Consider the following 23,316-nt stretch of genomic DNA (forward strand, 5'->3'; position numbering starts at 1 on the left):
ACTTGTAGTTCTAACTCGTGGTACAGTACAAAGAAAACAATGCCATATGCCAAACAGAATGACACTCAGATCTCTCCTGAATTATGCCGTTTTATCGGAACAATAATTTTCTCAAAAATGGTCCGTGTCGTTGGTTGTCCTTATCGACGAGGATAACAAACCGAAGTCGACTCTGTTCTGGTCAGTGCCAAGTTATCAATAATAGTATGAAGAAGTAAAAGAAAAGAAACTGGACGTCGCGCGGACGCGTGGACGCGTATTGATACTAAATCCGCTACAAAATCCAGATTGAGGAAGGAGTCATGTTTTAGCCAGTGAGGTGTATGTGACATTACTGGGCTCTATGTTCAAAGTTTTTCACATTTTTACTCTTCGGAGCTACTTGTAAGGGTATTCGCGCCACTCCTTTTCCATCTTTTGGTTGATGAAGGAACCCTACGGGGCCATTGGGTCGCTCACAGTCGGAACGATGAGCCCTTCTTCCTGCTTTGCATAAAAATAATGGTTTTGTTCGGGTGGATTTCTGATGTCAGGACGAGTCCAGCAGAATCTACAGATTCTTCACCATCTGGATGACCCAGATGACCTACGATGTTCAAAAGAGCGCAGAATTCTCTGGACTGGTCAATTGAGAGTCATTGGCTAAGCTAGGTTTTAACTGTGACCAAATCTGCGTGCTGTAATCAGACTAGATCAAGTCAACACTCCTTTGCCTGATACACGATACCACAAAGATAGATTGGACTTTCGATTCATTTCTCCTATGTTAACTTAATGACCGATGCTTCACCATGTCATTCTTTAACCTCCGTAAAATATTTAAATTGGGATCTGAGAAGAAGAAGAAACAATATGAGCATGTCCGAAGAGACGAAAACCCAGAACAAATATGGACCATTATCGGTGAATTGGGAGATGGAGCCTTTGGAAAAGTGTTCAAGGTAAGTCAGCATTATTTTAAATGCAGAGCAGATTCTGTAACTTCACCCAGAAGGCTACTCGCACCAAGTGTCAAATGAGCGTGTTTTTACTGAGACCCACCCATATCATTTAAAGCGAGACGTGAACCTTGTGATACAACTCTGTCAGCTGCCGATGATCTTTGTCCACGAGTGGCTAAACCTCATCGATGTGGAGCTGCTCTCGTACTGCAGCAATCACACCAAGAGCGTAATTAAAACGTAGAATAACGATTTGATCAATACATTTCAAGAGACGCGAAAAACAACAACTTGAAATTGACTCTTAAATGTCTCCCACAGCCACGTCTAAAGTTCCCAAAAACGTATTTCAAATTTTAGACATTCATAATGAAGGCAATACTTTATTACGAGAGCAAATTGTGATGGCCCACAGAAGTACACTTCTTGTATAATGGTTTAAGACATGCATAACAGTGCATAACAGTAAAGACATAAACTGCTTCATAAAAATGATGTGTTGCACAATTGACTTGTGTTGTCCTTCAAACTCTGTAGCTACAAGTGCATAAATGATCCTTACTACTCATTTACTCGTTAAACCCATTACACCCTTGTCTTTACACAATCGTAATAAAAATTAGCACATGCAATAGTTTCAATACCTTCACTAAGTCATACGTTTCCATTCATATCTCCGAAAACATTTATTTTGCCATCTGACGTTGTGTGAGTACAAAGTTTTTGCCTCATTCTGGCACGAGATTCCTCTGGTGTATTGCAACAACATAAAGAGTCTTTTTCAACGGCATTAAGGACAGCTTTAGTGACAAAGTACCATTTTTAACTGACAAAAAAAAGAACTCTGAAGACTGGTAGTTTTCATGACAGAGGCATATTAAACAAAACGAGACAGTACATGTATAAAAATGTAATTAGCATTTTGGGAGCGTGTTGAAAATCATGACATTTTAATTCAGATATCCAATGGAAAGAAATTTTGTGGTTAAGAGTTCATCAACCATCCATTTTCTGTACCATTTATCGTCACAAGCATACAGTACGTGTGTGTATGTGTGTACACGTCAGCTTGTCCCATTAGGGGTCACCACAGCGTGTCATCTTTTTCTATCTAAGCCTATATCGTGCATCCTTCTCTCAAACACCCACTGTCCTCATGTCCTTCCTCACAACATTCATCAACCTTTTCTTTGGTCTTCTTCTCCCTCTTTTGCCTGGCAGCTCCATCATCAGCACCCTTCTACCAATAAACACACTCTCTCTCCTCTGAATATGTCCAAACCATCGAAGTCTGCTCTCTCTCACCTTGTCTCCAAAACATCCAACTTTGGCTGCTACCTCAAGTTCTGCTTCCTGTTGTTTCTTCAGAGCCACCGTCTCTAATCTGTACATCATGGCCGGCCTCACCACAGTTTTATAAACTTTGCCCTCCATCCTAGGGAAGACTCTTCTGTCACACAGAACACCAGACCGCTTCCGCCAACTGTTCCATCCCGCTCGTACCCGTTTCTTCACTGCCTTACCACACTCAACATTGCTCTGTATTGTTGACCCAAAGTATTTGATGTCATCCACCCTTGCTATCTCTTCTTCCTGGAGCTTCACTCTTCCTCCTTCGCCTTTCTCATTCACGCACATATATTCTGTTTTACTTCGGCTAATCTTCATTCCTCTCCTTTCCAGTGGGTACCTCCATCTTTGTAATTGGTCCTCCACCTGCTCCCTGCTTTCACTGCAGATCACAGTATCATCTGCAAACATCATGGTTCAAGGGGATTCCAGTTTAACCTCGCCTGTCAGCTTATCCATTACTACTGCAAACAGGAAGGGGCTCTGCACGAATCCCTGATGCAGTCCCACCTCCACCTTAAATTCTTCTGACACACCTACGGCACATCTCACCACTGTTCTGCTGCCCTCATACATGTCCTGGACTATTCTAACATATTTCTCCGCCACACCAGACTTGCGCATGCAGTACCACAGTTCCTCTCTTGGTCTGTCATAGGCTTTCTCTCAGTCTACAAAAACACAATGTAGCTCCTTCTGACCTTCTCTGTACTTTTTCATGAGCATCCTCAAGCCAAATAATGCATCTGTAGTACTCTTTCTAGGCATGAAACCATACTGTTGCTCGCAGCTACTTACATTTGTCCTGAGTCTAGCTTCCACTACACTTTCCAATAACTTCATTGTGTGGCTTATCATCTTTATTCCTCTGTAGTTTCCACAGTTCTGAATATCGCCTTTGTTCTTAAAAATGGGGACTAGCACACTTTTACTCCATTCTTCTGGCATCTTCTCTACCGCTAGTATTCAATTGAATAAGTTGGTCAAAAAAGTCCACAGCCACCTCACCAAATTGCTTCCCTACCTCCACTGGTATGTCATCGAGACCAACTGTCTTTCCATTTTTAATTCTCTTCAGTGTCTTTCTAACCTCTGCCTTCCTAATCATTGCCACTTCCTGGTCATTCATGCTTGCCTCTTCTACTCTACCTTCTCTCCCATTTTCTTCATTCATTTACTTCCTGAAGTACTCTTTCCATCTACTTAGCACACTACTGGCATCATGCACCATATTTCCATCGCTGCCCTTAAAGGAAGACTCTCCCCAAAATCCATATGTACAATAAACCCTCCAATGTGAACTAATAATATTATTACATATATTTTGGACATTAATTGAAAAAAAAATTGAAAAGAAAAAATATTTTTGAAATCCAAGCAAAATCTGGATGTGTGCCAGCTTTCACAGCCAAATGAGGAAGAAACATCCTTGACCCCGCCCCTGTCGTTGCCAGCGCTTAGCATTACAGACCATTCGTTTTAGCTAAGCCAAGATGCCAACGTTTTGTGCAACAAAACTGAGAAAATGCACCCAAATTTCTCCTTCTTGAACATCCCATGGAGTTAACCTGACAGGATAAAGCTGTGGCTGTCACAGTTGAGGCTCACCAGCAGGGGAAATTTGCACGCATTTTTATCGTTACTGGTTATTAGCCGCTTAGTTTAGCCTTTCATGCTAATACGGTATAAGCAACAACATATTTTATGAGCCGGCACGCGCACCGGTTCAATCCTGGACTTCCGTGTATGGAGTTTGCATGTTCTCCCTATGTCTGCGTGTCTGTAAACTTGGCTCCTGCCCGTTGACAGCTGGGATAGGCTTCAGCATTCCTGCGACTATCGTGCATCTTAGAAAATGGATGGATGGATATATATGTGTAAGCACACAACATTTCCCGGTTACTATTTACGGTGATGCGCGCATGCAAACCCCCCCCCGCCCACCCTCCTGCCATCTCCACGTTGGTCGAACATGAGAAGCTGGGTGCTTGAAAAGTATAACTTGGGGAGGAAAAAAAAAGTCTGGCCACGCCTGCTGTATATTCTCTACATTGAAACCAACTCCTCAGAAAAGCATCAAATCTCCACGGTCCATATAATGGGACTGTTATTGTTCATTGTTAGTGCCACACCCCCTCTCAAAAAGTCAGCTGGCGGCTGTGTGTATTCTGGATCAAGCGACCAGGCTTCAACACTGTACGTCATGCCATTTTTGTTTTGTTTGTTTTTAATTATTTTTTTCACAAAAATCGGAAACAAAATGCCAGCTAGTGGACGTTCTCTGTTTGGTGAAACGTATCCACGAGCAATGAGGGGTCAGAACAGGAAGCACGTATGGTGTGGCAAACGCTGATTGGCTGTCAATTTTCCAGCCAGGATCATTGGAATGTCCGAGAGAGGAATTTCGATAATACTTTTTAATTTCGAGATGTGTCTTGGTGAAATCTGTGGATAACTCTGGGATTAAAAGAAACACTGAAACCTCATCTACTAACGTTTAATGTGTGCTCCCGGTCCTATTTGACAAAGTCTTCCTTTAATCACCTTTACTTGCTGCACATTGTTCCCATCTCTATCCCTCTTGTCTGGCCAACCTGGAGAGATCCTTTTCTCCTTTATTCGTATCTAACCTGGTGTACATGTCGTCATATGCCTCTTGTTTAGCCTTCACCACCTCTACCTTTTCCCTCTTGCATCTCAATGTATTCCTCCTCTTCTTCTTCCGACTAAGACGCTTTCCTCCTCTTTTTTGTCTTCGACCTACATCATCATAATTTCTACCTACGCCTTGCTGATTAACAGTTCCAGGGGCGGGCGTAGGATGCCTGGGCTAAGACCTAACCGTTATGGAATTCGTATGATGAACACTTATGTATGTTTGCCACAGTTTTATGCTGGATTAATCCCTTCCATCCACATGTCATTTAAATTGCCATATCCTTTATATTTTCACACAGGTAGTATGTGATTTGTGTACCATATGCTCTGACTGTGTTTATGTGCTGATTATGTGATTGCTTTCATTTGACCTTAAGTTTAACATAGATCAGGCAGTATATGAAGTGTGTATTTTATGTGCTGACTTTGTTTATTTGATTGCTTCTTCTTTTTTTTTCTGACTATCTGGAGCCCGTTGGGCAGCACAATATTGTGCAAGCTGTTGGCCGGTCCCAAGCCCAGATAAATGCAGAGGGTTGTGTCAGGAAGGGCATCCGGGGTAAAACTCCGTTTGTACACGTCTGAAATTAATTTTTCTCACTGACCATATTTCCAAAGGTGCTATTGACATGAAATTTCCACCAGATGTTGGGAACGATCCAGGTAATCCATACATACAAAGAAAGTAGAAAAAACAAGATCAGAAATTTAGTTGTGTGTAATACAGGGAGTTCTCAGTTTAAGACGGTCTGGACCTATGACCTTTTGATTTTACGACACCCGAGTCTTGTCCGCCATGATGGCCCCAGCACCATCGTGTTTCTGCAGCTCATGCATATGACTTATCTGTGTTTGTGCGCTGTGAGTTTATCTGCCCTTTTCGCCCACCTTTTTACACATTATGGCCCAAAAGAAGAAAGCAGGTTTGTTTGTTTTTTTTTTTTTACCGTGGAAACGAAGCTTGACATCACTAAAAAAAAAAAAAAACGTAGAAAGGATTAACACCGACGGACATGACAGACATAAAGACTTGGGCTTCAGTCGGATGACCATGGTGATTATTATTAAGGACAGAGCCTGTATTTTAGCGCACGTGAACGGTTTCACCCCAATGAGGGATAGAGTGATCATCATTCGTACTGCCACAAAATGGCTTCCATCGATCACTGATCACTTATCACTCACTTTAAGCAGCCTAGGACATTTAAAGTACAAGGAAGACAAGAGGAACTTCTGGCTCGCAAGGAGAACGTGGGATGTGTCTCTTTCACAATCTCCAACTCGCTCTAATCACATCTCCACGTCTCCACTTTTTTATTCCTTAGCGTGGTCCGCATCACAACAAAACAAATATGACAATCAAAGCAACTGTGACAAAAATAGTCCACGTGAGTCTTTGCGATGTCTTCACCATCCTCTTGAGATCGTCAGTCTTTATGTTGTCTTTTGCATCACTGTCTGGTGTTTCCACGGCACCCAATGTAACTTGATTGGATCACATTGTTTAAGTACATCATAGCAAAGTTTCCATGGGCCTCTCCATTGCATCACATCACATAAGCAATGAAACATTAATAACAAAGAAAGCATGAGATAACTTTATATCCAATTAATCCAACATTTCCCTCCTGTTTATCTAAAATTTGCTCAAATTCTCACATCACCCAAAATAGACACTTTGCCAGATCTTCGACTACTTTGATACACTCAGAGGAAAAATGGTTGTTTATGCATCCTCATAACAGCCGGGATCTGGAAACAGATCAGGCAAGTCAACCAGAATACTCCCTCATGATTTTTCCCCAGCAAAGGATACATCGATGCCATTTTGTTCTCCGTGGGTGAGATTGCTGTGGTAATAATTCAGTTTAGGCAAGAGTGCAGACAGAGAATACAGCAACAACTACACAAAGTCAAAATAGCTGCGAAAACCGCAATGGAATTAAAATAGATGAGACGAGTGCTTTGTATTTGCCGAACACAGTCATCCATTTTTCCTACATGAAGGTGTCAACACCAGAGTGCTCATTTACCTTACCGTCGAGGACCCCAAAGGCCTTCTATAGCCTTGGTCAGACTACCGTCAGCAGCTATACGGTTCAGGAGGAAGATGCATCGCTCTCCAAAGAGAGCACAGACACCAACTTTTTCACCCAGGAGCATGTCCATGGCTATTTGGTTTTGAAATGGCATTAATGAAGTGGCTGCGAGTTGTTCATGCACAGCCTTAAAAACACTTTTGAGTCCAATTTCCTAATTTTGACATTGTGATGGATGTAGTTTATGTCATGATCCTGCCGCTCCGGGTGCCCGCGCGCTCGCGCTAATTGGGAGGCACACACCTGCGCCTCATGCGGGCTGATTATCCCGTGTATATATAGGACCCCGATGACGACTGGTGCTTGGCCAGATCGTTGAGGTTCATGTCTCGTTCCAGCACTCTCGTATCCCTGATCGTCAACCCGCGTGTACCGACCTCCGCCTGTTCTCCGACCGACCCCGTAAGCCTGACTCCCTTGACACTTTTGCCTCCCTTGATCGAGCTCCCCTGTACCGACTCCTGCCTGTCCGCGCACCTGCTCTCTTCGCCCGACGTCTCAACTACCGCTGCTGCACCTGACTGCCTGCCCGATCCCCGACCTTGCATCTGACGAATCCTGCATTTGGGTCCTACCTCCGTTCCGATGGGTCGTGACAGTTTATTCTCTCCACGTTCTTGTTGGTTGCACACCACCAACACAGGAAAGAGTCAAATCCAGCTGCCACTTGGTCAGCCAATTTACACTCACTTGGAACACCATGGGAACACCAATGCGCAGATGAATAACGATCGTTTTATCCTTGGCATTCAGCTGCTCTCTTCTATGCCATTGTTCAAATGAAATTGTCTGTACAGTAGAAGTTGATTCAATAACAGACATAGGATGAATAAAGTACAATAATGTTACATTCTTGGGCAATTAATTAAAAACCCTGTTATCTCCGCACCACTACCAGATGTCACTATGTGACAATGGCTTCAATGAATTCTCGATAACCAAATGATTTTACACATCATTGCTGATAAATTTCCCAATTTGTTTCCAGTTCCTGGCAAATGGATCAGAAAACAATGGTTTTCATTTAAAAAAAAAAAAAAAGTCAATGGGTATACAGAATCCCAATTTTTGCATTCATTATCAGGTACTGTTTTACTCAATACTTCCAAGGTGCAATTACCTGGGTATAGCGCTGGTATAATATGTAAAAGTGATCTGGGACCCATGCAAACGACGCAATCTTTTGATAAAGCTGTTGCTGCTTGTTTCACCATAAAAAGCCAATTTTTATTCTGTCCCAAAATGATTGTTCTTCCCTGAAATCACTCATCAATCTTTATCTTACGGATCGACCTTACCTTTTCCAATGTTGCTCTAGGTGAAAGGGTGCTAGCTGTTACCTCTGTACTTTTCGCAAAACCTCAAAGTGAAGTGTGGATTACCGAAGATGTAGACTCAGAGGAATAAGCCCCAACATGCATTTGCTCCTTAATTTTTTCATCAGTCACCAAAGTGTCCCAACTCGTGTGCATCAGATTATTGATCATATACCACTTAATTTGACTAAACACTGCTCCGTGTTCCCCTATCTGTCGGACCTGACCATGGGATTATTATAAATTAAAATTTGGATTACCATCGGATTCATGAGAACCCAATTTTGGATCATTTAGGTTTTGGATTGCCGTAGGTTTTTCATGCATGGCATGTCAACATTATGACACCCCACAGATATCTCAAAAGCAGGAAGAATGTTACGATGGTTACGGCCACTTCACAGCATCTCATTTCGGGACCTAACCACTTTAGGGCAGGTATTTCATCTATGTATCCCTATAGGTTCAGTGTCTTTAAATTTCTTCACTGACCGTCGGCTATTTTATGGGACTATAAATCTCCACCGAGCTTGTTAACCAGTCTTTAGCTCACCTCCCCAATTGGATCCAAGACTGAAATTACCTTTCTGGAATGTGCCAAATGAATCCAAGTCAACCTAATTTTTACAGCTGTGAGTATTCAACAAAACCTGAAATGGACATTCCCACTTAGGCAAATACCAGTGCTTCTTTATGCTTCTCACCAGGATCCAGTCTCCTGGTTCCATCAATGTGATGGGATTTAACGAATGTCAAATACCAAATAATAAGGAGAGAAGACCTGTTTTCAGTTGCTTGAGCTCAAAGAGAACAAAGAAAAGTCCTGCACAATTCTTGAATGTTCTAAAGCAGTCTTCCTTGAAACTTCTTTTTTTATTAGATTTAGGAGGTCCCTACCAACGGTGACAAATCTAAAGGGTGGGGGCGAGCAAAAACATGTTTGTGTGACTATGTGTCTGCATGTTGTTGGAAAGTTGCGATATGTAAACTAAAAAATATGTATGATAACGACGTATGTGCTGAGCAAAGCATTCTTTGCAAGCAGAAGCATTGTCTTCATTGCAGCAAATGTGTGATAAACATACATTTTGATTAATAAATCCTACTTTGGTTTAATTCACGAAAGTTCATGTGGACAATTTGGAGAATGTTTATTTTAATTTAAAATTTTTTTTTTGAGTATAATATTAAAGCAGTGATGAAAGTCCTTCCGGAATTCCGAAATTTTAAATTTTCATGAAAACTGCTCCGGAAAATTGCGGAAAAATTGCCTAAAATTGATCCTGATATTAGTTGACAACATTGAAACAATATGCATTTCGCATTCTGTCAATACGTCACTTGTTTTTTGTGCTTTTGACATTAATTGACATGTTTATTTCATAAACGTTGTTAACTAAACGAGCCTACTCCAAAACAACAGGTATTCACCCGGAAACAGGAAATGCAAGTTTACCGTACTGAGCATGTACGGAGCATGTATGAAAGTGCGTGTTCAGAACTGCTTCACTTAATGCAAGCGCATTTACGTCGAAAGTCATCAACATCATGAGCATGTCAAAGGAAATTCAGTTACACCAGGCAGGGGTGCTCTTTGCCTCGATCGCGAAGCTGTGTGACGGCGTAAAGAAAAAAAACAGACTATCATCCACCTCGTCGCTTGATTCAGGTGTGGCCAATACGTCGAGCGCATGCACATAAAGGCGCGTTCTTGCAAGCCGGCCTCCTATTTAGAGAGAGAACCTCAACACTTTCATTTCTGACACCTTCAGCTCGTTTTCCTGTCCCTTCAGTGCCTCCATATCTAATCCATACATCATGGCCGGCCTCACCACTGTTTTATAAACTTTGCCCTTCATCCTGGTAGAGACTCTTCTGTCACATAACACACCATACACCTTTCGCCACCTGTTCCAACCTGCTGAGACCCGTTTCTTCACCTCATCACACCCACCATTGCTCTGGATTATTGACCCCAAGTATTTGAAGTCGTCCACCCTCGCTATCTCTTCTCCCTGGAAACTCAAACTCCCCCCTCCACACCTCTCATTCACGGACATATAGTCCGTTTTATTTTGGCTAATCTTAATTCCTCTCCTTTTCAGTGCATGCCTCCATCTTTCTAATTGTTCCTCCACCTGCTCCCTACTTTCACTCCAGATCACAATATCATCTACAAACATCATGGTCCAAGGGGATTCCAGTCTAACCTCATCTGTCAGCCTATCCATTACCACAGCAAACAGGAAGGGGCTCAGAGCTGATCCCTGATGCAGTCCCACCTCCAGTTTAAATTCTTCTTTCACACCTATGGTACACCTCACCATTGTTCTGCTGCCGTCATACATGTCCTGTAGTATTCAGAGATATTTCTCCGTCACACCAGATTTACGCATGGAGTACCACTAATCCTCTCTTGGTAATCTGTCATGGGCTTTCTCTAGATCCACAAAGACACAATGTAGCTCCTTTTGACCTTCTCTGTACTTTTCCACTAGCATCCTCAAGGCAAATAATACATTTGTAGTGCTCTTTCTAGGCAAGAAACCATACTGTCGCTCGCAAATACTTACTTAGGTCCTGAGTCTAGCCTCCACTACTCTTTCCCATAACTTAATTGTGTGGCTCATCAATGTTATTCCTCTATAGTTCTCACAGTTCTGAACATCACCTTTGTTCTTAAAAATGGGAACTAGCACACTTTTCCTCCATTCATCAGGTATCCTCTCTCCCGCTAGTATTCTGTTGAATAAGTTGGTCAAAATCTCCACAGCCACCTCTCCATATTGCTTACATACCGCCACAGGGATGTCATCAAGAGCAACTGTCTTTCCATATTTCCTCCTCTTTAGTGCATTTCCAACTTAAACTTTACTAATCATTGCCACTTCCTGGTCCTTCACACTATCCTCTTCTACTCTTCTTTCTCTGTCATTTTCTTCATTCATTAACTTCTCAAAGTATTCTTTTCATCTATTTAGCACACTACTGGCACCAGTCAACACATTTCCATCGCAATCCTTCACCAATCCAATCACCCTTACCTGCTGCACATCCTTCCCATCTCTATCCATCTGTCTCGCCAACCTGTAGCAATCCTTTTCTCCTTCTTTTAGGTCCAAACTGGTATACATGTCATCATATGCCTCTTGTTTAGCCTTCGCCACCTCAGCCTTTGCCCAACGTCCCATCTCAATGTATTCCTTTCGGCTCTCCTCAGTGCTCTCAGTGTCCCACTTCATCTTTGCTAACCTCTTTGCTTGTATGAATTCCTGTAATTTGGGGTTCCACCACCAAGTCTCCTTCTCCTCTTTCCTACCAGCAGACACACCAAGTACTCTCCTGCCTGTCTCTCTGATCACCTTGGCTGGAGTAGTCCAGTCTCCCGGGAGCTTCTCCTGTCCATCAAAAGCCTTTTTTCAGCTGTTCACATCTCGACCTTTGTTTTCTTAATCTTCCGACCCTCCACCAGAGTCATCCTACACACCACCATCCTATGCTGTTGAACAACACTCTCCCCTATCACTATGGGTGTTGGATGAAAACGTGAACTGTTATTTTCATTTTTCTGTTCGAATGGTACCTGTGGGAACCATTCAAGGTCCCACCCCAAAAATTAAATAAATAAATTACATTAAATAAAAACAAAACAAATTGGATAACTACATACAAAAAACCTATCCAAAAGATTGTGTTTTTTGCACGGATTCAGAGATAATACCAGTGCGATGAATTTATAACGAATGCAAAAAAAAAAAAGTTGGGGGATTCTATGTATCCATGAACTTCTTTTGAAAAACAAAAAACATTGTTTTCTAATGGCGTGTCTCTAGGAAATTTCACGTGCATCAATTTGATAGGACTGGAAACAAATTGGGAAATTTATCAGCATTGATATGTAAAACCCTTTTTGTGCCATTGTCATGGTGGTGCGGCAGTAACTGTAGTAATTTTTTTACGCCGGATGCCTTTCCTGACGCAACCCTTCTGCATTTATCCGGAGAGAAATCTGGTGCCAATCCCAGCTAACTTCGGGCAGCGGCAGACTACACCCCGAACTGGTCGCCAGCCAGTCAGAGTGCAGATGTCGACACCATCACTGAGCAGGAATCGATCCCACGCTGCCTTCACTCAAAATGTCCCACTGAGGGAAACCCAAACTACAACGTGGCCCACAAGAGAAATGAGTTTGACAACCCTGCACTACACCATCAGAAAAAAATAAAAATGGAACAACTTACTGTGCTTTAATAACTTTATTACTGCCATTTGTCTATTCATCCTAGATCTGTTTATGAATTAACATCTACTGTACATGCAGTTTTACCTGAACACTGGCATAGGCTTAGGAAAGTTCAGCATACGGTGGGTGCAGATTTATAGTATCTGAAAATACCTGAAGGCTGGTGAAGCTTTAAAAGACACTTGACTCATTTAGGGGTGACTTGGTCGACATGACTTCAAAATGGCTAAATAATATAGCATGTTGGGGTGCAACATTGATAGCCGTAATGATATTTTTGTTCATATGCTACTTTTGGACACCTCTAAAGCTGACAAAATACATAACAACAGAACCAATAATTATACTCAGTCAACTATGCCTACCATTCATAAGATAAAGAGGCGCAACCTCATTTCAAATAACATTGGTAAACAACTATGCGGTTGTCACAGAGGCATGAGGGGAGGACTCCATGTGTGCCTCCCAATGAATCAGTTAAGCACTTTTTCAATTGACCCCTCCGTAGAAATTGTGTCATCCGCGTCGCTGACCAATCAGAGGCCAGAGATCTGCATAAACCACGCCCCTTTTTTTTGCACCCGCCGTTCCCTCAGACAACGTTGCATGGTCCAGTATAGCTTTTGTTAGTGTTTTATCGCGTATTTGGGTTCTTTAACAATAGATATGGTAAAGAGGTGTAGTCACAGACTTTGTAATAGTGACGACAGGTATCCTGAAAGGCTAGTTGGACGAGTTCAATTCGTACCCTTTCCAAAACCGAAGACCCAGTACGAAAAATGTCTTCGATGGATCAAACTTTGTGGAAGGCCGCATCATCAACTGAATCCATCTAATATCAACCGGAACAGAAGACCGAGTACTAAAAATGTCTTCGATGGATGAATTTTTGTGGAAGATTGTATGATCAACTAAATCCATCTCAAATCAACCGGAACAGATATGTTTGCACGAAGGTAAGCCCTATATTTGATTTTCAATCCATGAATCATATAAATGAATTAGCAGTTCTTCGCTTGCATAACATAGCTACGTGTGAATGATTGACACGCTTGATCTGTGTTGAGCGATATTTTGTGAGGACCTAACTGCACAAACGTGTCTTTTTGTTCGCGGCTAGTGAGCTAAGCTAAACCGGACTAGCGAGTCCTAAAAGCCTTCGACGTGTACCGAGACACCAAGACTGAAGGAAGGATGTTTGAGGACACTATAAAGTAGTGATTGTCGTACTCGGTCGGGACTTACGTCGGTAAAATCGAACATTTTCAAGGAGGTGTTTCTTGGTCGTTTTCTTATATGAAATTGCACCATCTATCCATCCGAGCATGGACTACCATGGCGCAGTAACCTCTGGCGGATTACAAGGAAAAGATGGCGATATTCGTCTTCCACTGCAGCAAAAATATTGACAACAAACATATCCAACCCAACCAGATCAACCTTGACGTGGTGTCGCTCTTTCGACACCCCGGTGAACCACGCTGCAGAGAGGAGGACAAGCACGGTTGCGATATACACAATGGAGTACGAGAACTCAACTTTTACTGTTGTACTTGATTGCCATGGTAATGGACAGAAATGTCAATTTATGGTGATTTTTAAAGGGCCACGGACATACAGTGAAGACAATAAGTACTTGAACATTCTGCTATATTGCTTGTTCTCCCACTTAGAAATCATGGAGGGGTCTGAAATTTTCATCGTAGGTGCATGTCCATTGTGAGAGAGACAATCTAAAAAGAAAAATCCAGAAAACACAATGTACATTTTTTTCAAGTATTTATTTGTGTGATACAGCTGCAAATAAGTATTTGAACACCTGTCTATCAGCTAGAATTCTGACCCTCAAAGACCTGCGAATCCGCCTTTAAAAGTCCACCTCCACTTCATGTATTATCCTGAATCAGATGCACCTGTGTGAGGTTGTGAGCTGCATCAACACACCTGTCCACTCTATACAATCAGTAAGACTCAAACTTGTAACATGGCCAACACCGAAAACCTGTCCAAAGACACCAGAGACAAAATTGTACAACTGCTTAGTGTCAGCATGTGATCGAGTCCTGCTCAGTGACAGGAGGAGTGATTTGAGTTGTCTGTCGCAATGTGTGAATTGTCATTTCCTGGAGTCAAAACCAGGGACCCGCTTTCACCCAAAGTTAGCTGGGATATGCTTCAACTTCAACACAGTCTGAAAAAGAATAAGTCGGTAGTGTGGCAACATACAACCCACTTAATTTTGTCTTTATATACCTGTTGAATCACTTTGATCAGTTACAATGCACACACGGTGATTATAAACTGATGGAAATGACACATTTTTCTAAAATAAATCAGAGGTTGTTCTTAATGGCTTGGAAAATGATAGTTCATTAAATGTAATGTTTTCCCCAATATATTTTAAAAGCTTTGCATTAAAAGAAATTAAAATGCCTACTTATTACTTATGTTAATTATGTTATAATTTTACTGGTTTTGCCCACTTAACGTCAAATTAATCTATAATGTGGCCCCTGTACTACAATGAGTTTGTTACACCTGTTCTATGGTAATCATTTATTAGTGTTTTGCAATCCTGGTTTTTACTTCATTGATACTATAATAGGGCAGGAGCAAAGTTTCGTTTGCCCAACCAGAAGATAAACTAGGTAAATTTAGGATCCCTAGTTAAAGAAATCTGTGCGATTTCACCAGTTTTACAGAGCTCACCTCTAAGCATGGCAGGTTACCAGGACATTGCTGTACAGTATTCCTTTTCACTGTGGCAGCTTCATTTAGCTCTTCCTGCTTGTAGAGGAACCAAGACAAATGGAATACATTTGAATTTCAAGTTCTACTACTTTCACTGACTTATTTCCAGCATTACATTACTTGTAGATGTGTTATAATGAAGTGTGAATGTTAAAGATGTCTAAATAAACCCAATAGCAACAATAAAATTCTAATAATTATTAAAACTATTAATTAACTATTACTCACATCCATGGCCATGAATTTTCATAATCATCCATTTGCATCTACAGGCTCAAAACAAACAGACCGGTGTCCTTGCTGCTGCCAAAGTTATTGATACAAAGACTGAGGAAGAGTTGGAAGACTACATGGTAGAAATTGACATCCTGGCCTCGTGTGACCACCAAAATATTGTCAACCTTCTTGATGCTTTCTATTTTGAGGGCAAACTCTGGGTGAGTAACTGTATGCCGAGCCTCAGAATTGAACCCCAATTTGTAAGCAACATGTAAAACAAATTTTATTTCCTGAGCATTATACCTTCTTTGCAAAATCTTCGAAAATTTGTTTTTTTGTAGACCACTGCAATTTTTTTCAAATACATTACTTCAAACTGCTTGAATATTGCAAGATGTTGAAAGTCATTCATAGCATTAAGATATTTTCAGACTTACTGTATGATTAGCAAATGTCAAGACCAAAGTTCATGTGAAGAATTAAATAGCTTTTAGCTTTTAAACATTATATAGTTTTTTATACCGCTGTCAAGATTGGGATCCCCTTTTAAGCTAGACTGTGTTTGGTGTTACTTAAAATACACTAATTAATATATGTGGAAAAATGCAGTCCCCTTCGTGGCACTTCTTGCACTAAACATTTCTGTGGGTGGCAAATAGTCCCTCATTGTTTACCTATACTTGACATAAATATGTGCTGATCTGTATTACAACCGAACCGCACACAGTCTACTTGAAACATTAAATAACCGAACCGCAGACAGTTTACTCGAAACATTAATTATGCCCCTGAATGAGTGTTTTTGTGTGATTCATTGATTAACGTTTAGTTTCCGATCAGTGACAATTATTACACTCGCATGCATGTTCACACACACACACACACACACACACACGCACGCACACACACGCTTAAAGAAGACTTACAATATAATATACAGTGGTATCTCTACTTAAGAAATTAATTTGTTCCGGACGCTGTTTCGTAACATTAATTTTTCATAAGTAGAAGTACTTTTTATATGTAAATAGCCTAATCCATTCATAGCCCCCGTTGCAAAAAAAAAAAAAAACCAAAAAACATTCAAAGTACTGTATATAACATAAAGAAGAACACAATTTATGTTCATTTACCTTTATCATTGGGTGACTATGCGAAGAAAAGGGTGCTTGAGAAGCTAAAGGCATTGTGGGGGACTGAGGAGGAGGCAAATGTTTGACAGATGAGAAAAAAACACATGTATAAATGTATGCACACACGGAACTTAATTCCACTATAGTATCTTGGGACCCATGGTGATGAAAGATGAATAAACTTTCAAAAACCACAAACGAAAACTCACAAAAACTTGTACTTTACCAATTTCCGCAACCATGTAGACAGCATGTGATTCAGTGACACTCAAGTGTTGAAGGGAAATTAAAAGGATCACGGGTAAAGATTGACATCCTTTCCAGTCAATGGGATATCAGGAAGATGCTATGGCAATATCCAATGGGAGAGCAGCCTTATCTGCGGCACTTTCAAACCAAGATACAGGATGTTTACTTTCCATGGAATTTAGGGGCTAGGAATCCAGCGCCTATTTTTGCCTTTCGTATCCTGAATCTTCTTTGTAACGAGAGACAATATTTTTCCGAGGAGGTGTTTCGTAACTGTCACAAGGAAGCGGCATGGTGATTGACCCAAATGCAGTTTCGAGAGTAGTATAATTTAGGCAGAGGTCATACACAGGTAAGCAGTCCAAAAAGGCAGAAGCACAAAAACACGTTACAAAAAGGCAAGGTCCAAAAATCAGGAAATAAGGTGGGATAATTGGAAGGCATAAACTTGGAACGTGAACAAAACAAGATTTGACAACGGTGCCACAGATATGCTAGGACATGGTAACGCACAAATACACCAACAAGAAGCTTGCATATTAACACACAACAAATTGGCAAGCCGCACACAGGGCAGGGCGTTGGCCACGCCCCTGATAGTGAGCTGAATTTTTCATTACTAGAGACGTTCATAAGTAGAGGTACAACTGTATATCACTTAAAATATCCTTCATGTGGCCTAGATCAGCGTCCGACAACACTGGCTCAGACCCACTACGCCGTTGTGTCGTGTCACCACCGATGTATAGAGCAGGGGTGCCCAATGTGACGATCATGATCGACCAGTAGATCGCCAAGGCAGTTTTGGACAATCGCGTGACCACGTGTTAGAAAAAAAAAAGAAGAAAAAAACACATCAGCCAATTATCCATTTCGCCGCTTGATTCAGGTGTGGCCAATACGTCAATCGTGTGGGTAGATTGTTTGATATTCAGTTTGACCAATCCTGGCCTTTTCTGACATGTGTCACTGCGCATCTAAACATAAAGGCGAGTTCTAGCAAGCTGGCTTCCTATTTACCGTCTTTCTCTTGCTTTCTCCACAGTAGTCACTGCGATGCCCCCCCTCCATGTCGCTAGTTCGTGAGAGGCTGGTTGCTTGAAAGTAGATCTTGGTCCTAAAAAAGTCTGGGCATCCCTGATCCAGACACTTGACCACTTGATCTGGTACAAATTCCTACTTCACCGAAAATGGCGGGTGAAATGAATTTTATATATAGTATATAATATATAATATGATAACATAAACTAACAGGCTCTTACAGATGTTTAGACACAAAAAAGACTCACCATTGTTCCACCCGTTTCTGTCCTTGCTTATCTTATTCTCTTGGTTTGTTATTACATGTCAGGTTTGTGGCAAAAGATTCACACGAAACCTTTGAAATTGCAAACGCGATTATGACTCTAGCGTTTTTCGCTTACATTCTTGTTTTTTGGGTTTTTTTTTTGCTTTTGTTTCAGTTATTTTTCATTTACAATTCAAGTTTTACATTTGTTTTTAAAGATAGCTTTTGGTAAAAACCTCTTTGGTGGGTTAACTCTTAAGTGGAGTACGTCCTCATTGGCTAATTTGTTTTGACTGACACCTATTACCCTCAGATGTGATGTAAAACCAATTTTGGATCAGCATTCGGAGGTGTAAGTATCTATGGTAAATGATGTCAGCCAATCGCAGGGCACATAGAGACAGACAACTGCCCCACTCACAATCACACTTGGGGACAATTTAGAGTCTCCAATTAATGGTTTTGGAATTTGGGAGGAAACTGTAGTGCCAAGGATGTGCCATACAGGCAAGGTGAGAACATGCAGACTCCACACAGCTATGGGCGGGATTTGAATAGCAGTCCTCAGAACTGTGAGGCTAATGCTCCACAGCTGCTCCACCGTACTGCAGCTAAATACCGTCAGCTATATTGCTAATGTTAGCTACCATGCTGACAGGTCCGTACTATTTCCTGTTATGGACACATTTTTCTCATATGATGATAACAATACTAAATAAAATTCAGGACTTACAACTAGTACTGCTTAAAAACGGAATTAGCATAAAAAGAAAGCACAAATCTGAAATAACTTGGAGGATTTCCAACAACAGCCTGATTATGTACAAGGTCTACTTTTGAAATTTCAGTTTTTCTGTTGACAAAATGAAAATAATTACAGATGGTTTTCCTTTGTATAATCTTAGGTTTTATTTCAATATTAAATTTGTATTTATATCCAATGTTTTCCACTTGGGCGGCACGGTGGCTCAGCTGGTAAAGCGTTGGCCTCACAGTTCTGAGGTCCTCGGTTCAATCCCGGACCCGCCTGTGTGGAGTTTGCATGTTCTCTCCATGCCTGCGTGGGTTTCCTCCGGGCACTCCGGTTTCCTCCCACATTCCAAAAACATCCAACATTAATTGGACACTCTAAATGGCCTCTAGGTGTGATTGTGAGTGCAGCTGTTTGTCTCAATGTGCCCTGCGATTGGCTGGAAACCAGTTCAGGGTGTACCCCGCCACCTGCCCGTTGACAGCTGGGATAGGCTCCAGCACTCCCACGACCCTCATGAAAGTAAGCGGCTAAGAAAGTGGACTTTTTTTATTTAGAACAGAATTTTAGAGAATTTTATTTAGAATTTACAACAACGATTAAGATTATTTTTCATGAATTTAATACTATAGCCATCCATCCATTTTCCAAGCCGCTTATCCTCACATCGGTCACTGGAGTGCTGAAGCCTATCCCACCTGTCATCGGGTAGGAGGCGGGGTACACCTTTAATTGGTTGCCAGCTGATTGCAGGGCACATGGATACAGACAACAGTCGCACTCACAATCACACCTACCGGCAATTTAGAGTGTCCAATTAATGTTGGATGTTTTTGGGATGTGGGAAAAACCGGAGTGCCCAGAAAAAAACCCTCACGGGCACGAGGTGAACATACAAACTCCACACAGGTGGGGCCGGGATTTGAACCCCGGACCTCAGAAATGTGAGAGCAACGCTTTAGCAGTTTCATCACTGTGCCCCTCGGTGTGATTGTGAGTGCGACAGTTGTCTGTCTCTGTGTCTCCTGCAATTGGCTGGCAACCAGTTCAGGGTATACTCTGCGTCTTTGCCCGATGACAGCTGGGATTGGCTCCAGCACTCCCGCGACCCTCGTGAGGATAAACAGCTTAGAAAATGGATGGATAGATTATCTGTACACTTGCATATTTCTATATTTGCATACGTTATACAAACAAGTTTGGAAGAAAACCACAGATGAAGCCCATTATTAATGCCACTACACTGTGGGACCATTGTACAGCAATTCGGCCCCTAAAATAACTGTTCGCCTACAGAAAAACCTTACAATGGTGTGGATGTTGAATAGCCAAGATTGTTTAGAGGCTTGAGTCATTCTATGACTTGTATGGGCTTTGTTCTGATAAGTGGATCAGTGGTGAAAGCTCCTCTCAATCTTGGAATGCCATTAAAGCTCAGTGAAAAGTTTGGGATTGTCATTTCTTTCAGCTACTTAGAAGATTGATTTTGAATACAGAATGACTCGAACTGAAACTTGTGATTTAGGAAACATGAAACAGCTTTTGTAACTGGTTAAAGAGAAGCACTAATTAAGTTACTTTCGTCATACATATTAATGATTTGTTGAAATATTTCAAAAGGATAAAATTATCACCATGTTAAAAAACAAGCTGCAACATGCAGAGAGACCAGTCTTGTTTATGTTCACTGGAAAATATGCTCCAGAATCTCCTCCTCAACAGATTCCCAGTACCTTAGGGCCTGTGTCGATAGAAACGGTAATCCTATTTACACCAGAAGGCATCAGGCCTATCGTAAGAGGTCCAGCTAGTAGCTGCGTGAAATCCACAATGTAGCCCAAACTGGGCCAATCCTCTTACAGCACCAGTCCTATTGAAACATTCTACATGCCTTTTCAGAGTTTGGAGTCCTCCGATAGTTTACATGATTAGTAATTTTATGTTAAATGCACAGTTTGGCTCCATGCTGCAATGTACCCCTTGATATATATATATATATATATATATATATATATATATATATATATATATATATATATATATATAAACACACATATACACACACACTGTGGTACTGCATGCGCAAGTCTGGTGTAGCAGAGAAATGTGTTGGAAAAGTACAAGACATGTATGGCGGTAGCAGAACAGCGGTTATATGTGCTGTTGGTCTGTCAGAAGAATTTAAGGTAGAGGTGGGACTGCATCAGGGTTCCGCGGTGAGCCCCTTCCTGTTTGCGGTAGTAATGGATAGGCTGACAGACTAGGTTAAACTGGATTCCCTTTGGAATATGATGTTCGCAGATATTGTGATCTGCAGTGAAAGCAGGGAACAGGCGGTCCACGACGAAGCGGGAGGGGATCCAAGAGTGCTCCTCCGGGCCATATCCCTCCCAGTCCACCAGGTACTGGACCCCCCTTCCTCTGCGGCAGGAAGACAGCAACCGGCGCACAGTATACACCAACCCACCGTGGACCATGCGGGGGGGCCTTGAGCGGAGGAGCCAGCGACGACGTGCGATTCGGGCGAAGTCTGCTGACGTGGAACGTAGGGTGCACCCTCATCGACCTGGGCAGTTTCAGTGAGACGGCGACCGGGTTAATAACCTTGGAAATCGGGAATGGGCCAACGAACCTGGGAGCAAGTTTGCGGGATTCCATCCGCAGCGGGAGATCTTTGGTGGAGAGCCACACTCGCTGTCCCACTCTGAACTCTGGTGCGGCCCTTCTCTTGCGGTCCGCTGCGGCCTTGTAGGCGCTGCTCATGCGCAGCAGTGTCCTCCGAGCTGCTTCCCAGGTCCGTTTGCAGCGTCGCACCACGGCCAGGGCTGACGGGACCGCTGAGTCTGTGACCAGTGGAGGAAACAGGGACGGAGGGTAGCCATGCACGACATGGAGTGGAGCCATACCTGTTGAGGCGGAGGGTAGAGAATTGTGGGCATACTCCACCCACTTGATGTGCTGGCTCCACGTGCTCTAGTCCCTGGATGCCAGACATCGGAGACCGGTCTCTAATTCCTGGTTAATCCTCTCAGTCTGGGCATTAGACTCTAGGTGATGACCCGATGTCCGACTAGCCGAAGCGCCAATGAGGTTGCAGAACTCCTTCCAGAAACGGGCGCTGAATTGCGGACCCCTGTCCAAAACGATGTCCTGGGGTAGGCCGTGGTAACAGACGATCTCGTCTAATACCAACTGGGCTGTCTGCTTGGCCGACGGGATCTTCGGAAGCGGCACGAAGTGGACCATCTTGGAGAAACGGTCCACTACGGACAGCACCACTGTGTTCCCTTGTGAAGGCGGCAGGCCGGTGACGAAGTCCAGCGCGATGTGTGACCACGGACGAAAGGGGATGGACAGGGGTCGCAACTCACCAACAGGCCGTAGGCGGGAAGTCTTATTGGCAGCACACACCGGGCAGGCGTTGACGAACTCCCTTACGTCCTTACTGAGGTTAGGCCACCAGAACCTTTGTTCGACCACTGAACGCGTCTTCGCCATACCCGGGTGGCAGACCATCTTGTTGGGCCCAGTTGATGACGTCTCCCCGCAGAGATGGGATGACGAAAAGGCGGCCCGACGGACAATCCGCGGGTGGCGGCGTCTCTCCCAGGGCCTCCTTCACCCGCGACTCGATCGCCCAGGTGAAACCGGACACGAAGCACACCGCTGGCAGGATAGTAGCGGCGTCTGAATCCGTGCGCCCTCCCTCGTGGATCCGCGAGAGTGCATCCGGCTTGCCGTTTTTGGAGCCTGGGCGGAAGGACACCTTAAAGCGGAAGCGGGTGAAAAATAGGGCCCACCTGGCCTGACGGGCGTTCAACCTCTTCGCAGACTTCAGGTATTCAAGGTTCTTATGGTCCGTGAAGACAACGAACGGTACTTGCGAGCCCTCCAGCCAGTGCCGCCACTCCTCCAACGCGCTCTTGACCGCCAGTAGTTCCCGATCTCCCACGTCGTAGTTCCTCTCGGCCGGGGTCAACTTCCTAGACAGGAACGCGCACGGGTGGATCCTTCCATCCCTGGGACTCCTCTGCGACGAGACTGCTCCGATTCCTGAATTCGATGCATCCACCTCCACCACAAACTGGTTATCTGGGTCCGGAACAATGAGAACGGGCGCGGTAGTGAAACTTGCCTTTAGCCTGCTGAAGGCCTCCTGGCAGGTCCTGGACCAGTCGAAGGTGGTATGTGGCGAGGTGAGCGAATGCAGAGGAGCGGCCACGGAACTGAAGTTCCCTATGAATTTCCTATAGAAATTGGCAAACCCCAAAAACCTCTGCACGTCCCTCCTGTTGGTGGGGGTAGGCCACCGCAGCAC

At 43.0% G+C, this 23,316-nt stretch overlaps 1 protein-coding gene across 2 annotated transcripts in view; it reads left to right on the top strand.

Annotated features, from left to right (window-relative positions):
* Positions 1-15: 15 nt before the first annotated feature.
* The window catches only part of slkb (STE20-like kinase b), a 55,156-nt gene continuing 31,855 nt past the window's right edge, over positions 16-23,316 (top strand). The window contains exons 1-2 of one of the 2 annotated variants that reach the window (XM_061829450.1): positions 16-941; positions 15,631-15,795. In XM_061829450.1, coding sequence (XP_061685434.1) covers positions 792-941; positions 15,631-15,795 — 315 coding nt within the window. In that variant the 5' untranslated portion in view covers positions 16-791. Of the gene's footprint in view, positions 942-15,630; positions 15,796-18,063; positions 18,126-23,316 lie in introns of those variants that run through there. The other variant, XM_061829451.1, reaches the window with a different exon arrangement.

Source organism: Syngnathoides biaculeatus, chromosome 9 (genome assembly GCF_019802595.1).
Source record: "Syngnathoides biaculeatus isolate LvHL_M chromosome 9, ASM1980259v1, whole genome shotgun sequence".
Classification (NCBI taxonomy): Eukaryota; Metazoa; Chordata; class Actinopteri; order Syngnathiformes; family Syngnathidae; genus Syngnathoides; species Syngnathoides biaculeatus.